Source organism: Emys orbicularis, chromosome 7 (genome assembly GCF_028017835.1).
Source record: "Emys orbicularis isolate rEmyOrb1 chromosome 7, rEmyOrb1.hap1, whole genome shotgun sequence".
Lineage (NCBI taxonomy): Eukaryota > Metazoa > Chordata > Testudines > Emydidae > Emys > Emys orbicularis.
The window spans coordinates 77,786,249-77,801,644 of record NC_088689.1 but is presented as its reverse complement, the minus strand read 5'-3'; the positions used below and the strand labels follow the sequence as shown (position 1 = coordinate 77,801,644).

Genomic DNA, 15,396 nt, shown 5'->3' with positions numbered 1-15,396 from the left:
ATATAATTTTGTTATTATTTATATAGTCATGGAAAGTAAATAATACATGGAAGAAATGAAAGGTTTTTTTTAAAGTCATCCCTGCCGGGGCCCCGCCGAAACTGTTCGAATTGGGCCCCGCACTTCCTAAAGCTGGCTCTGAGGGCAGCCAGGTCGGGTGGCGAGAGTGGCTGTTCAAAGAGTGAGCACTCGGTTTCTAGGAGAGGAGAGTCAGGCTCTGGGGCCACGGAGTGCTTGATTTAAAAACTGTTGCTGCTCTGTGGGCTGCGGTGCCACGGGTCGTGGAGTGTGAGCCGATGTCGGCAGCGATTTTTGCTTAGCTGACAGCTGTTTATATGTGCCCTGTGGAGGTTCTGCGTCTGCTGCGGGGGTCATCGTCAGGCTTGGTGCTGACGTTCTTGTCGGCACTGGGGTGCATCCTCAGTGCCGGCGGGACTGGTGCCGAGGAGAGCTGCCCACTGTGGGAAGTCGGATCCCTGCTTCTGCGCCCCGTTTGAGCCATGGCTGAGGTGCTGGGGCGGTCAGAGGCGCCGGTTTTTGACACTGTCAGCACCGGGGGGAGAGATTTTGGTGGAGACCTTTTACGCTTCTGCAGGTCTCTGTGTGGAGAGGTTGAGGCTTCCTGCCTCTTCGCTTGAGAGGGTGACGCCGCGCTCCTGGTCGGTTCTGACCTAGCAGGGGAGTGTGAGGGAGAGGGTTTATTTGTGCCGGTCTCCGTTGGCAGCTGCAGAGATTTCTCCATAAGGAGCATTTTCAGCAGCAAGTCTCTGTCACGGCGAGCCCTGGTTTTCAGGCTATTACAGTGGACACACTTAGCAGGGACGTGTGTCTCGCCAAGACACTTCACGCACAGTGAGTGTCCGTCAGACCAGGGCATAGGCTCCTTGCAGGAGCCACATTTCTTGAATCTCGGGGATCCCGGCATCATGGAGCTATGATTGCCTGGGGGGAGAGTCTCAACGGGAGATGAACATGAGAGAAAAAAGTTTTTTTTTGTTTTTTTTAAACTAACAAATTATTCTAATGGAAGGGAAAGAACTGGGATATTTCTATCTAGCTATTTCTATTTATTTCTACTTATTTCCTTAAGTGACCAGGGAAGAGATGAGCACTGCCCTGAGTTCCGTCTTCAGCCGAGGACAGTTGAGAAGGAACTGGGGGGGTGGGGTGCGGGACACACGCGCACAGACAGACCCTAATGACGCTGCAAGACAGCAGCTGGGTGCATGCATCCCGATCAGGCACTGCTACCAAAGATCTCCGATCAACAGCGCCGGGACGCACCTTCACCTGGAGTGGAGCACCCACCGGGACAGCACTTGAAGAAGAACTTTACATATAATAGCGCCACACATATTTTACTGGGACACTAATGGTGAGCAGATTATGAGTTTTTAAATGATACCTCACAAGACATACTTTGTACAAAATGTTTCATGGTCTTGTAAAAGTGGTGAACGTGGGGTACAGTCTGTCACAATTAGAGAAAAAATCCTTTAAAATATAGAAGTCAAATCCCAATGAAGAAAATAGAAAGAAGCACAAACTCTGGAAGGTTAAGTGTAAAAGTATAACAAGGCAGGCCAAGAATGAATTTGAGAAGCAACTTGCTAAAGATGCAAAAACTAACAGTACATTTTTAAAGCAGGAAACCACTAGTCCCCCTCCCTCCCCCAGAATCCCTTGGCTTCACCCCATTAGATCCCAGATGACCGGTGTCACAGATCCCTGGAATCCCCAATTTGCCTCCACAGACTCCCAGTGCTGCTGGAAAGGCAGCTCTGAGAGCCAAAGGGGGGGTCTGATCCCACCCTCTGAGCCAGGGGGAACCTGGCGCTCAGAGGGAGGGGGAGCAGCTCTCAGATGAGTTGGGGGAGGTCAGTACTTAGAGGGGAGATTGGGCTAGGGGAAAAACACTCACATGGGTGGGGGGGATGCTGTTACCGCCACCCCTTCTCTGCAGAGCCAGAGGCACCATCACAGCAACCCCTGTCCTGGCACATTCCCAAATGCTAGCCCCACACACTGACACCATGCTGGCTTTGCTGCCTTTGGGCCTCAGGGAGCATGGGACGTCTGCTCAGGAGCCCAGTATGGCCCCACAGCTCACAGAGACAGGGGCCTGGTTGATGGGAGAGACATGGCAGGCACTGATGCTCTTGGGGTATATATCCATCCCCCCGCCACAGTACCCAGTGGGCCCAGAGTGCAAGGAACTTACATAGACATCCTAAGGTGCCTTGGGGGTATTTCATCTTCCCCAGCCATTTCTTTCATTCCTCTTTCCAGAGCTGGATCCTGAAGCCATTCAGCAGAGGCAAGCTGTGAGGCAAAGAACACCCCCACACCAGGACTCAAACCATCACTTTCCTGCTGAGGAGTCAGATACCTTCTCCATTGGGCCACATGGTCAGACACTTTGACATGGTTGATGATGCTAAAAAAATACATCCTAGCAGCTGGTGTGAAGCCTCAGCTGACTTCTTAATGAAAAGAAAAAGAAAGGGAGAATCCAGAGCTCACTTCAAGGAGAAACAGCTTTGAATATGCACACTCCTTGCACACTTTGTATCAGGTGGGTGAATCCCTGGTGAACATGAACCTGTTTAACTCCCTGCTCCAGTGCGTTACTGAGGCCTGAGACTTCAGCCCAGTTCAGGGAAAAGAGCTGACAGTTACAGGAATCATGAAAACGTCCAGAGTGACATTAAATAAAATAATATCAAAGTGATCTGCTGCTCTTCTTCTTAATGCAAGAACAAGGGAACATTCAATGAGAGCTAACTCATTTAGCCTACGAGGGATTTGACACATCCCAGGGGAGAATTTAACCCCAAGCCCAGGCAATACAGAGCAGGTCCCTGTGCTGGTGTAATGAGGCAAAGTGCTGCTTTGCAAACAATTGAGCCAGGTTCAAACTGCAATTCTGCCCCTGAATTTTCTCCCACTATGGACTGCTGCTGCTTGAATCTGTTGATACTGATACATAGGAAATGTCCCCAGAGAAAGTGGCTGATCCTCTCACAGGGACTCAGAGACACCTGAGAACTGGCTTCTCTTTCCAGGGGGATCTGGATGATAAAGACAGAGCTGATTGATTGTCCTATCAATAATTAAGATGCTGAAAAATATCCAAGTGTAATAATATTCACCTATTATAAAATAAAAAAGACCTTCATTTATTTTGAGAATTAATAATTTCAAATAAAATGCAATCCATTCAATCTTTTAAAAAGCAATCTATAGAGAGTCAGCGTGCTCAATAACTGATCAGATCCATCCACCTTAACTCTGGAGTCATTGTCGCTCCCCCATCATTTTGGCAGGTATTTTCAGTGATTTTTGGGACAGGGATGGGGATTACAAAGTGTGGATCACTGATTCCTGGGCGCTTTTCTTTAAAACTGAATGAAGTACAGGCAGAAATCCAGGCACTGAGAGTTGAGCTTAGCTCTCTGAATTCATAGACCAGGATGCACACCATGACACCACAGAACCAGCTCAGTGCTGTACAGTGTCAGTCTCATGACCTGCAGGTGCTGAATTCACACTTCAGTGAGGGTGGGCAACACATTTCTTTCCTTTTCATGCTTTACTCAGAGGCCAAAAGGGGCTCCTCAGGTGCATGGCAAATTCAAAAGGGTTTCAAGGGATTTAGCTGCCTCTGGAAAGGGGAGAATGAAACATGTCTTGGCTGAGGCCCCACAGGGGAAATTTTAGCTAAAAAGTAAATCTGCATGGAATACTGAGCAATGAAGAGCTGGAAATAGTCGAGCAGCATAGTTACAGCATTGGTGGTTCAGTGCTGACGTTCCCCTGGCATTCAGAAAGCAATGGTTTGATTCCTGGCCAGTGCAGTGCTGAGCTTTAGTGGCTAGACGTTTCAGTGAAAACAAATCCACTGTAGAAGAGGGTGTGATGTTGCACTCCATAAGACTTTATGGAAATATGCTTATGAATGTATATATGCCATAACTGGAATATGTTTTATGCTACATATGCCATGTAACATATCTATATAAAGGTTATGATCTACTGAATACATTCATCCTATTTGTATGCATGTGTATACAAAGTTATGAATATTGGTTGTATACTTAAATAATCTTAGTAAGGCATTTGGTCATCTTCTTTAGAAAGGAATTTGCAAGTTAAGTGCCCAATCAAGAAGCACTTAACGGACAATGGATCTTGGAAGGCTCCAATCCACATAAGAAGTCTACATGAGGACGTTCAAGGTAGCATGTGAACCATGGCTGCTACCTGTAAGTTCTGAGTCGTGCATGGACATGTGACTTGCCCATGTGACTCCAAAACTCCATCTTGTAGCTGGAATTCTACACAGGGGAAGGGAGGGGTATCCACCCACAAGAGAAAGACTATTTAAACCCCTGGGAGACCCCTCCATTTGGTCTTCAGCTGGCTCAAGAGATAGCCTATCCACCCCCAAAGATACCTGAGAGAAACTGGAACAAAGGACAGTAACTACAGGGGGTGTGTGGGTGATTGCTGGACCCAGACTAGAAGGAGACTAGTCTGTAAAAGGAAGCTTACTGGAACACCTCTGAGGGTGAGGTTTTATCTGTATTCAGTTTTCTTACTGTATTAGGCATAGACTTGCGTGTTTTATTTTATTTTGCTTGATAATTCACTTTGTTCTATCTGCTATTACTTGGAACCACTTAAATCCTACTTTCTGTATTTAATAAAATCACTTTTTACTTATTAACCCAGAGTATGTATTAATACTTGTGGGGGCAAACAGCTGTGCATATCTCGCTATCAGTGTTATAGAGGGCGAACAATTTATGAGTTTACCCCGTTTAAGCTTTATACAGGGTAAAACGGATTTATTTGGGGTTTGGACCCCATTGGGAGTTGGGCATCTGAGTGTTAAAGATAGGAACACTTCTTAAGCTGCTTTCAATTAAGCCTACAACTGTTAGGGGACGTGGTTCAGACCTGGGTCTGGGTTTGCAGCAAGCTAGAGGGTCTGGCTCAAACCAGGCAGGGGACTGAAGTCCCAAGCTGCCAGGGCAGGAAAGCAGGGGCAGAAGTAGTCTGGGCACATCAATTGGCAGCCCCAAGGGGGTTTCTGTGATCCAACCCGTCACAGAGGGGTTTCTTTTTTCTTCTTTAAATTTCTCTGATTGTTGCGATCACAAAAATATTTGTGCAAGACCAAGAAAAATGAGCAAAACCTGAAAATCTGCAGGGAGGGAGGGGGTTGTCTCTCTGAGCTCCAGGACAGATGGAGATTTTCACAGAAGAGGATTAAGTCTGGGAGGGGCCTCAGTGACAAACACAAGTCTTTTGCTGAAACGAGTTTTTTTTTCCAGTTTCATTTTAACCAAGTGCCAGACTCCCCCTACTGCAGCCCCTGGCTAGACCCCAGTGGCATCCTGTGACCTACAGCCTCCCGGCTGGCAAATCCTCTAGTGAATCTTAAAACAACTGCCCTCGTGTGGCCCTTTTCCCAGCTGACATAACAGGTTTTAACATGACCTGACACAGTGTCTGTGGCTGGGCAGCTTGTGGGTGAATCATTCCCATTTTCTCTTCACACATCTCTGGGATTCTCTCCCACTTCCACACTCCTGAGCCTGACTTGGAAATATCTTGTCAGGGAACCTTCTGTGTGAAAACCTATCACCCACATTGCTCCTGGTGAATGGGGAGGAGAATGTGACACCTCATTACACATTTGAATACATAGGGAATATTTTTCTCTGAGAAAAAATTCAAGAAAAAGGCACTTTCTCCCTTCTAACACTGATACAGACATTTTCAATGCTTTAATAAGCAGAGATTTAACAGCTGACATTGAAAATAAAAAATACAGAAAACTCAATAACTCTTCTCCAGACTAAACTATCCCCATAGTGCCTAGGTGCATGTCATCTCAACATGACCTATGGGGTTTGTTTAGTCTGGAGAAGAGAAGACTGAGAGGGGACATGATAACAGTTTTCAAGTACATAAAAGTTTGTTACAAGAAGGAGGGAGAAAAATTGTTCTCCTTAACCACTGACAAGACGCAATGGTCTTAAATTGCAATAAAAGTGGTTTAGGATGGACATTAGGAAAATCTTCCTTAACTGTCAGGGTGGATAAGCACTGGAATAAATTGCCCAGGGAGGTTGTGGAATCTCCATCATTGGAGATTTTTAAGAACAGTTAGACAAAACACATGTTAGGGATGGTCTAGCTAATACTTAATCCTGCCATGAGTGCAGGGGACTGGACTAGATGACCTCTCGAGTTCCCTTCCTGTCCTACGATTCTGTGTCATCTCAGGATGGGATGCAGAGATAAAATTTCTAGAAACCATTAATGACTGCTTTTTGGAGCTGCTAGTCCTGGAACTGACAAGGGAAGAGGCTATTCTTGATTTAGTCCTAAATGGAACACATGATCTGGTCCAAGAGGTGAATATAGCTGAACTCCTTGGTAATAGCGACCATGATGTAATTACATTTAACATCCTTGTTGGGAGGAAATACCAAAGAAGTCCACCACAGTAGCATTTAACTTCAAAAAGGGGAGGCTGTGGGAGAACTCAGAGGGAATCAGAACCATTAATATGGAATGTTGCTCTCCCTGGCAGAGCGGGCTGCTGCTGCGAGGGGTACATGGAGAGACTGCTGTGCAATCTCCCTCCCACGCCTCAGAATTGGTTGCTCTAGCTCAGGGGTCTCAAACTCAAATGACCATGAAGGCCGCATGAGGACTAGTACATTGGCCAGAGGGCCGCATTACTGACACCTCCCGCCCTCGGCCCTGCCCCCACTCCACCCCTTCCATGAGGCCCCACCCCTGCCCCGCCTCTTCCCACCCCTTCCCTGCCCCCATTCCAACCCCTTCCCCGAAATCCCCACCCCAACTCTGCCCCCTAGGGGTGCAGGAGAGGTGTGGGGTGTGGCGGGGGCTCAGGGCAGGGAGTTGGGGTGCAGGAGGGGTGAGGGGTACAGCAGGGGGTCAGGGTGCAGGGTGCGGCAGGGGGCTCAGGGCAGGGGGTTGAGGTGCAAGAGGGGTGCAGGGTGCAGCAGGGGGCTCAGGGCAGGGGGTTGGGGTGCAAGAGGAGTGCAGGGTGCGGCAGGGGGCTCAGGGCAGTGGGTTGGGATGCAGGAGGGGTGTGGGGTGCGGCAGGGGGCTCAGGGTGCAGGAGGGGTGCCGCATGGGGCTCAAGGCAGTGGGTTGGGACGAGGAGGGGCGTGTGGTGAGGCAGGGGGTTCAGGGCAGGGGGTCAAGGTGCAGGAGGGGTGCAGGGTGCAGGATGGGTGCGACATGGGGCTCAGGGCAGTGGGTTAGGATGCAGGAGGGGTGCAGGGTGAGGCAGGGGGTTGGGGTGAGGCAGGGGGCTCAGGGCAGTGGGTTGGGATGCAGGAGGGGCGTGTGGTGAGGCAGGGGGTTCAGGGCAGGGGGTCGAGGTGCAGGGTGCGGCAGGGGGCTCAGGGCAGGGGGTCAGGGTGCAGGAGGGGTGCAGGGTACAGCAGGGGGTCGGGGTGCAGCATGGGGCTCTGGGCAGTGGGTTGGGATTCAGAAGGGGTTGGGGTGAGGCAGGGTGTTCAGGGCAGGGAGTTGGGGTGCAGCAGGGTGTTCAGGGCAGGGGGTTGGGGTTCAGGAGGGGTGTGGGGTGAGGCAGGGGGTCAGGGTGCGGCAGGGGGTTCGGCTGCAGGAGGGGTTCGGGGGCAGGGCTGGCTCCCTGCCTGCCTGTCTGTCTGCCCTACCCCGCGCTGCTCCGGGAAGAGGCTGGAACGTGGGGAAGAGGGGGTGGAGGGGCTGTGTGTTGATGTTGCTTCAGGCAGCGCCTCCAGCAGCTCCCATTGGCTGTGGTTCCCCGTTCCCGGCCAATTGGAGCTGCTGGGGGCGCTGCCTAAAGTAACAGCCACACACAGCCCCTCCGCCCCCCCTTCCCCACGTTCCAGCCTCTTCCCGGAGCGGCGTGGGGCAGGGCAGGGCAGGCTCCCTGCCTGCCTGCCCCCGGTGCACGTCCGGCCGGAGCCGCTGTAGGTAAACTCTGGGGGAGGGCGGGGTGGCTGCGAGGGGCTCGCGGGCCTCGTGTTTGAGACCCCTGCTCTAGCTGCTATCTGAATTTAAAGAGCATGCCGACGCACTCTCCCCCAACACACACACAGTCTCTCACATACATATTTCCTCCCCCCCCACTTCCACAACACACACTCGGTCTCTCTTCCCACCACACACACTCCATGTCACACACTCCTCCCTCTGTCCCACCCCCCATTTCAGTTGAAAAGCAGCTGGCAATCTAGTAGGATGCCCATGAAACGGATGGGATTGAGAAACCTCCATCATGTGATGCTGTACCTGCCCCATGAAGCATTGCAAACCCTTCCCAAAGCACCGTGGCCAGTTGCACCTCTCTGTGTCGATGCAAGAGCTGCTAGTGTGGATGCGCTTCAGTGACACAAGGAGCGTAGTGTGGACACGCAACAGTGGTTTAATTAAAGTGCTTTAATTAAAGAGGCATAACTTTTGACAACAAAACTCTGTACTGTAGACATAGCCTAAGAAACCAACACATAGAATCAGGACTCAAAATTCATGTATCCTGCAGTCTGACACATTCATTCCCTCATTGGCTATCACCACTTGCCCAGCATGGAAGGCAGCCAGATTGGGACCCATGGGGAAGGAATGTCCTCTGAAGGCATCAACTCTTTCTCACTTTGCCTCATGAAACATTGGATCCAAATAATAAAGGACAATTGTTCCCAATCTCACCATGGCATCCTTTGGGGCTGTAATCAGTGCCACTCAACTACACAGTGACGTTGTAAACAGTTTTATCTGTGCCACATTAAACCACAGCTTCCTTCTCCTGGGTGAAAACAAACAACTAGACAGCTGCTATTTCTCTCTAGGTTCTTGGCCTAGGGCAGGATAAATTTACACTTCTCTGTACTAGAATTCCTTATCAAACCACCCACAATTTCAGTAGTGCTAGTGAAGAATGGATTCCCCAGACATATACCTAATTTCTTTCTTTAATATGATGCCACATGTCAAAAATTAGGAACTATGTACAGGCCTGGATCAGAATCTCTGTAAGCTACCAGAGACGTGATTTCTCTGTAGCCCATGAAATAAATTTGTTAGTCTCTAAGGTGCCACAAGTACTCCTGTTCTTTTTGTGGATACAGACTAACATGGCTGCTACTCTGAAATCTATCATAATAGTTATTTTTCTGCTTCAAGAAAGATGTCATTTTATCCATATTTGCAGCACATACAAAGAATGAGTTCAGCAAACACACCATTTCTATTTACATCTGCATAGTTAGGGATATCATTTTCCAAATAATAAGATTATTTAGGAGATTAGCTTCATGGGTAACCTGCTGTGAGACCTGAATTATAACTGTTTTGGGAATCAAAGACCGACATTTTGCCTAGTTTCAAGTCACTTACTGCGTAATTCAGTCGGTCCCTGGAGGATCTGACAATATTGACCTACACAATCGAACTACACTGTGAACATATGCAGTTACTTCAGTTAGTTGTACTATTGGAGTCTGCTGTTGTTCATCATTTCAGATTGGAGATTAAAAAATATTAATGAGTCCTGCGTAGCAGGTCCAATAGATTGGAGTATTCTCTTCACTGAACTGCACTTCACCTTTTCTCCATGCCATCATGGAAGGACGGGGAGAAAGAAAAACAAAGTAAGAAATGACTATTTTAGCAAATGGTCGCTTGTCTCAAAATTCCCAATAAATCTGAGCTACAATCTATCAAACAAAACTACTATCTAGTTATGTGACCAAATGGCCTTCAGGAAAGAGGGGGGAAAAAACATCTCAGAGAGGTGTAAGACACTTCCAGTTTCATATAAAGTAAAATTCCAGAGCAGGTTACATGATTCTTCCATTGTCTTCTCCTCTGATACCTACTTCACTGAGCACTGTCTCATTATTATTAAGTTGTGTAATTTACAAAAGTATTAACAATCATAATGGGGAAAAAGCAGCCAACCTTCCCATCTGCAAACAATTCCAACCAAGCAGGAAAAAGTCACGAAGTGGCCTAGCTAGTACCTGGGGTAGTAGAGAGAGAGAGAGAAAGAGCACGAGCATGTGCCTGGAGCACTGGGCCTCGTGCAAGATCTGAGGCCTCAACCAAAAGCTGTGAACCAGAGGAGGCCTGGCCTTGGCAACATAATAACATACTTGATATTTATGTAAATATATTCCAGCTAGTACAGATACATCCCAATCAAATACACGATGAGATGGTTTGACAAAATAATGAATGGGGATGTTTTGTCCAAGATATCAGAAACAAGGGGAGGTAACAAAGCAATGTAATGAAACTTGTAAGATGGTACGTAAGTTGTTTATCCCAGTTGGGTCTCAGTTTATAAATGTCGGGGTATCTCGCCTTAACCCTTTGTCCAGCCACAGGGGCAGCAGAAAGTCCTACTGTTGACTGAGCTGGTCTCTTGTAACGGGCATATATGTGTTAGCATATCTGTAGGATCTATGGGGTGCTAGGACTGTGCTTCATTAACAATAAACCTGGCCGAGCGCCTTCACCACCGAATCGAGTCTCTGCTCTTTCTACATAGTTCTATCAATGTCTACTGGGTCAGCTACCTGCACAGAGCTGGGACATCACATGGAGAGAAAACACACATACACACACACACACGGAAACTGGGATTTAGACTAAAAATGATCACATTCTGTTTGGGATCCATTCAAATTTCCCTTCCAGATGTGTGACACATTCATCTGCAGCACTATTGAGTCTGATTTCAAAGCACAATTCTGAATCACAGAGTTGAGCATACGGCATCATGTGACACTTGAGGATTAGAGGAGGATTAGAATGTGGAGAAGATAAATATTGCATGGCTCAGACAGAAGCTGACACTACTCAGGTGTTGGGGAAGGAGAGAATCCCTCCAACTCACACTATCACCTTCCGGTCTAACAGAAGCTGAAACAACATTCTTTTGTCTGTCCCTGCTCTTGGTTATATTTAAATATATTTTAAATGAGAAAAACAATACAAAAAAGGAATGCTGCTCTGCACAACCCAGGGTAACATGAGAACAACTGGGAATGAGACAATCTGTCCCCAAAGAGGGAACTCGGTGACTAACAATCACTTTGCAGTGGGAGGAATAGTATAAAAGTGATACTCCTGGGTTCTTTAAACTAGGAAAAATGGTGGCGGTCAGGTTACTTTATGCAGAAATGTATTTGAAAACTTCAACCACTGTACGTGTGCAAAAGCAGGTAACTCATCCGGGGGACCTGACAGACCATGGCGAACCAAATGGTGCAAATAACCATAGAGTTCACTATGTGGGAATTAACCAAAGTATTAAAGAAAACATATTTTGTCAGCCCTAGGCAAGTTTTTTATGGTGTTTATCACTCTTGTGGATCCTCAGATGCTCAACACGGTGTGAGTACACATAAAAGCTCTTCCCACACCCTGAGCATTTATAGGGTTTCTCTCCTGTGTGGAATCTCTGAAGACAAATAAGCCTTGGTCAGTCAGTGAAGATTTTCCTACACTCCCAGCATGCATAGGGTCTGTTTCCTTTGATGTGTAATAAGGCCCGAGCGGTAAGTGAAGGTTTTCCCACACACTGAACATTTATAGGCTCTTTTTCCCGAGTGAATTCTCTCATGTCTGAGAAGGTGCGAGTTGTCATTGAAATTTTTCCCACACTCTGAGCATTCATATGGTCTTTCTCCTGTGTGGATTCTATGATGTCTAATAAGTGCTGAACTCTGAGTGAAGCTTTTCCTACACTCACAGCATTCATAAGGTCTTTCTCCTATATGGACCCTCTCATGTCTAATAAGGGGGGACATATCATTGAAGCTTTTCCCACACTCAGAACAGGTATAGGGTCTTTCTCCTGTGTGGATTCTCTCATGCCTAATAAGCTTTGAGGGGCTACTGAAGCTTTTCCCACACTCAGTGCATGTGTTGTTTTTCTCTCCTGTGGGGATTCTTTGCTGGGCTCTGGTTTCCTTGAGGTGCTTGTGAGTTCCTGGACTATTTGTAGATTTACTCAGTTTCTCCCCTGGCTGGTTTCGCCTCTTTGACCTGTGCTGAATCTCACAAACTTTTCCCTGCTCACGACTCCTGGACACAGTTCCTTTAGATCTTTGTGATAATGCTCTGTGCAGTTCCACTTGCTTAGCATCTGCCTGTTGAGGATTCTGCTCCTGATTCTCACTCACCATCCAGTCACCTGCTGGGAGAGAGAGAGAGAGAAACATCAAAAACAGGGATGGAAAAGGGGACAGGAAACCAAAATAAGTGCTGTGAAGACAGAAAAATATCAGGAACTGCATTCCCCTACACTCCTCCCCATAGGGGAGAGAGAAGGATATCAGATCTGCCATCGAAATACTCAGGAGAATGGGAGGTCAGGGAAGGAGCCACTGCCATGCATCAGTCAGGATGGGGAGGAAGCCATGACAGATCTCTGCCCTGAGCACTGTAGACTGGCCATAGCTCTTCCCTTTATTCCAGCTGGGAGATCAGACCAGCTTTGGAATGGGAAACCCTGCTCTGGGGAAAGAAAACAGGGGAAATTCAGTGAATTCATGGGACATTTGTCACACGCACTGTCACACATACACCACCTATTATTTTAACCCCAGATTGGAAAGTTTTTTCTAAATCTCCCTTGCTGCATAGTAAGCTGACTTATTGTTCTACCTTCAGTGGGCATGGAGAACAATTGACCACTGTAGCAATGTGGGACTCACCCCTGCGGCGCCTCCTGCTGGTCTCTTCCGGGAATTAGCTCATCCAGCCTCAGGACCGCCCTCTGCAGGCCCGTGACCCACTGCCGCTTGGCCCCTATGTCCCTCCCAGAGCCGGTGCCCCGCTATCTGGGGTGCTGCCCCCTGGCCGTACACCCCTCCTTCTCAGGGTCTCCCCTCCCCAGGGAACCCCCACCCACTATCCCCACCTCGCCTCAGTATAACGCTACTGCCAGTCATCGTCTAGCCCCCGCGTCCTGGGGCAGACTGCAGTATAAGCCACTCATCACAGGCAAGGTTGGGTTTGGACCTGCTGCGTTTGCCTACCCCTGGGCTGCCCTCTGCAACCCCCAGTACCCTTTGGCCTTCTGCTAGGCCGCAGCCTGGGTCTTTCCAGGCTGGAGCTCCCAGCTCCTCTGCCTTTCCCCGGCCCTGCTCTACTCAGGTCCCTGCAGCCAGGTCCCTCCCTCTCAGAAGCTAGAGGGAGTCTGCTGAGCTCCTGTCTCCCAACCTCTTATATAGGGCCAGCTGAGGCCTGATTGGGGCATGGCCAGTGATGAACTGCCAAAATCTTAACAACCGGTTCCCTCCTCACCCCACGAGGGGATCGTGGCCCGCCCCCACCCCCCGGGACTCCTGCCCCATCCAACCCCCCACGTTCCTTGACTCCCCCCCCCCCCCGACCCCTGCTCCCTGACTGCCCCACGCCGCCCCATCCAACCCCTCCTCTCATTCCTGATGGCCCCCCGGGACCCCTGCCCCATCCAACCACCCCTTCTCTCTGTCCCCTGACTGCCCCTGGAACCCCTGCCCGTGACTGTATCCCACCACCCCATCCAACCCCTGCTCCTTCCTGACTGTCCCCCCAGGACCCTTGCCCCCCATTCAATCCCCCTGTTCCCTGCCCTCTGACCGCCCCGACCCCTATCCACCCCCCCCCACCCCCGAACTCCCCTGCCCTCTATCCAACACCCCCTCCCTGCTCCCTGACCGCGCTGCCTGGAGGTGGCTGGCGGCGCTACAGCTGCGCCGCTCGGCTGGAGCCGGGACAGGCCAGGCCGCCTCGCAGCGCCGCTGCCTCGCAGCGCCTGGAGCACCGGGTCAGGCCAAGCTCGTAGCCCGCTGCCCAGAGCATGCGCCGGCGGCGGGGCGAGCTGAAGCTGCAGGGGAGGGGGAACAGCCGGGGACTAACCTCCCCAGCCGGGAGCTCAGGGGCTGGGCAGGAGGGTCTCGTGGGCCACGGTAGTGGGTGCCCGCCCCGCCCCTAAGAGCCAGAGGGACCTGCCGGGGGGCGAGGTGGGGAGTTCCGGCAGTGCTTACCTGGGGCGGCTCCCGGGAAGCATCCAGCAGGTCCCTCTGGCTCCTAGGTGCGGGGTAGCGTAGCTAGGGGGGGAGCAGGGGATTACCTGCCACGGCGCATGGCCCTCCTCGCGCCCCCCGCCCCAGCTCACCTCCGCTCCGTCTCCCTGTGCCTGAGTGTGAAGCCGCCGCTTGCTTCTCAGCCCTCCCAGGCTTCCCGCGCAAACAGCTGATTCGCGGGAAGCGGGGGGGGGGGGGGAAGAGGAGAAGCGGGGCGGAGCATTCAGGGGAGGAGGCGGAGGTGAGCTGGGGCCGGGGGCGGGGCGGGGAGCTTTACCGGTTGTTAAATTTAAAAGCCCTTTTAGAACCAGTTGTCCCACGCAGGACAACCGGTTCTAAAAGGGCTTCTAAATTTAACAACCGGTTCCCGGGAACCGATGTGAACCGGCTCCAGCTCAGTATTGGGTGTGGCCCAGCTGCGGCTGCTTCCCCAATCAGCCTCGTAGCTGCTTTCTCCTGCAACAGCCCTCTCCCAGGGCTGTCTTAAACCCCTCAGGGCAGGAGCAGGTGACCACCCCGCTACAACCACCATTCTCTTTCTAACAGCCCTTAACATCTTTGAAGACTTATCAGGTCCTCTCTCAATCTTCTTTTCTCAAAACTAAACATGCCCATTTCTTTCAACCTTTCCTCACAATTCATGTTTGAGGATAATGAGGTAGCCTTATGGATGTTTCTTCTCCAGCACCATTCTGAATGGATATGAGTTGGGGTGAGGAGGATCCTCCTAGAGCATTCTGAAGGATGATTAAAGAGGTGGGAGGGGAACCAGGGGACGACAAGAGAAGACAAGGTTTCAAGAGGAGGAGCCTGGTCAGTGGTGTCAAATGCAGATGACAGGTCAAGGAGGGTGAGGCTGGAGTGCTGGTTCTGAGCTTTGCCTAGGGAGAGCTGTGACCCTAAAAGCATCACAGTGCTATCTGGCACACTGTTGGTGTGATATTTTCCCAAGGGCATCATGTAATGTATCCCTGAAACCCCCCCCCCCCCAAAAAGAGTTACCTTTTTCTGTAACTGATGTTCTTCAAGATGTGTTGCTCATGCCCATTCAACTTAGGTGTGTGTGCTCACCCCACATGCATCGGTGCTGCAAGTTTTTCCCTCAGTGGTATCCGTAGGGAATTGGCTCCGGCGCCCCCTGGAGTGGTGTGCACATGGTGTGTGTGTATATAGGGCACCGCCGGCTCCCTCCACCCGCAGTTCCTTCTTGTCTTTCTTCCCCACGGTTGGAGTTTCCAGTGGGTTGTGGAATGGACGTGAGCAACACATCTCAAAA

The 15,396-nt window shown here is 50.1% G+C and overlaps 1 protein-coding gene across 1 annotated transcript in view; it reads right to left on the bottom strand.

The window, feature by feature from the left end:
- The window catches only part of LOC135881555 (zinc finger protein 773-like), a 97,822-nt gene that overhangs the window by 48,381 nt on the left and 34,045 nt on the right, over nt 1–15,396 (bottom strand). Inside the window, exon 4 of the mRNA XM_065408218.1 lies at nt 11,624–12,244. Coding sequence (XP_065264290.1) covers nt 11,624–12,244 — 621 coding nt within the window. The remainder of the gene's footprint in view (nt 1–11,623; nt 12,245–15,396) is intronic.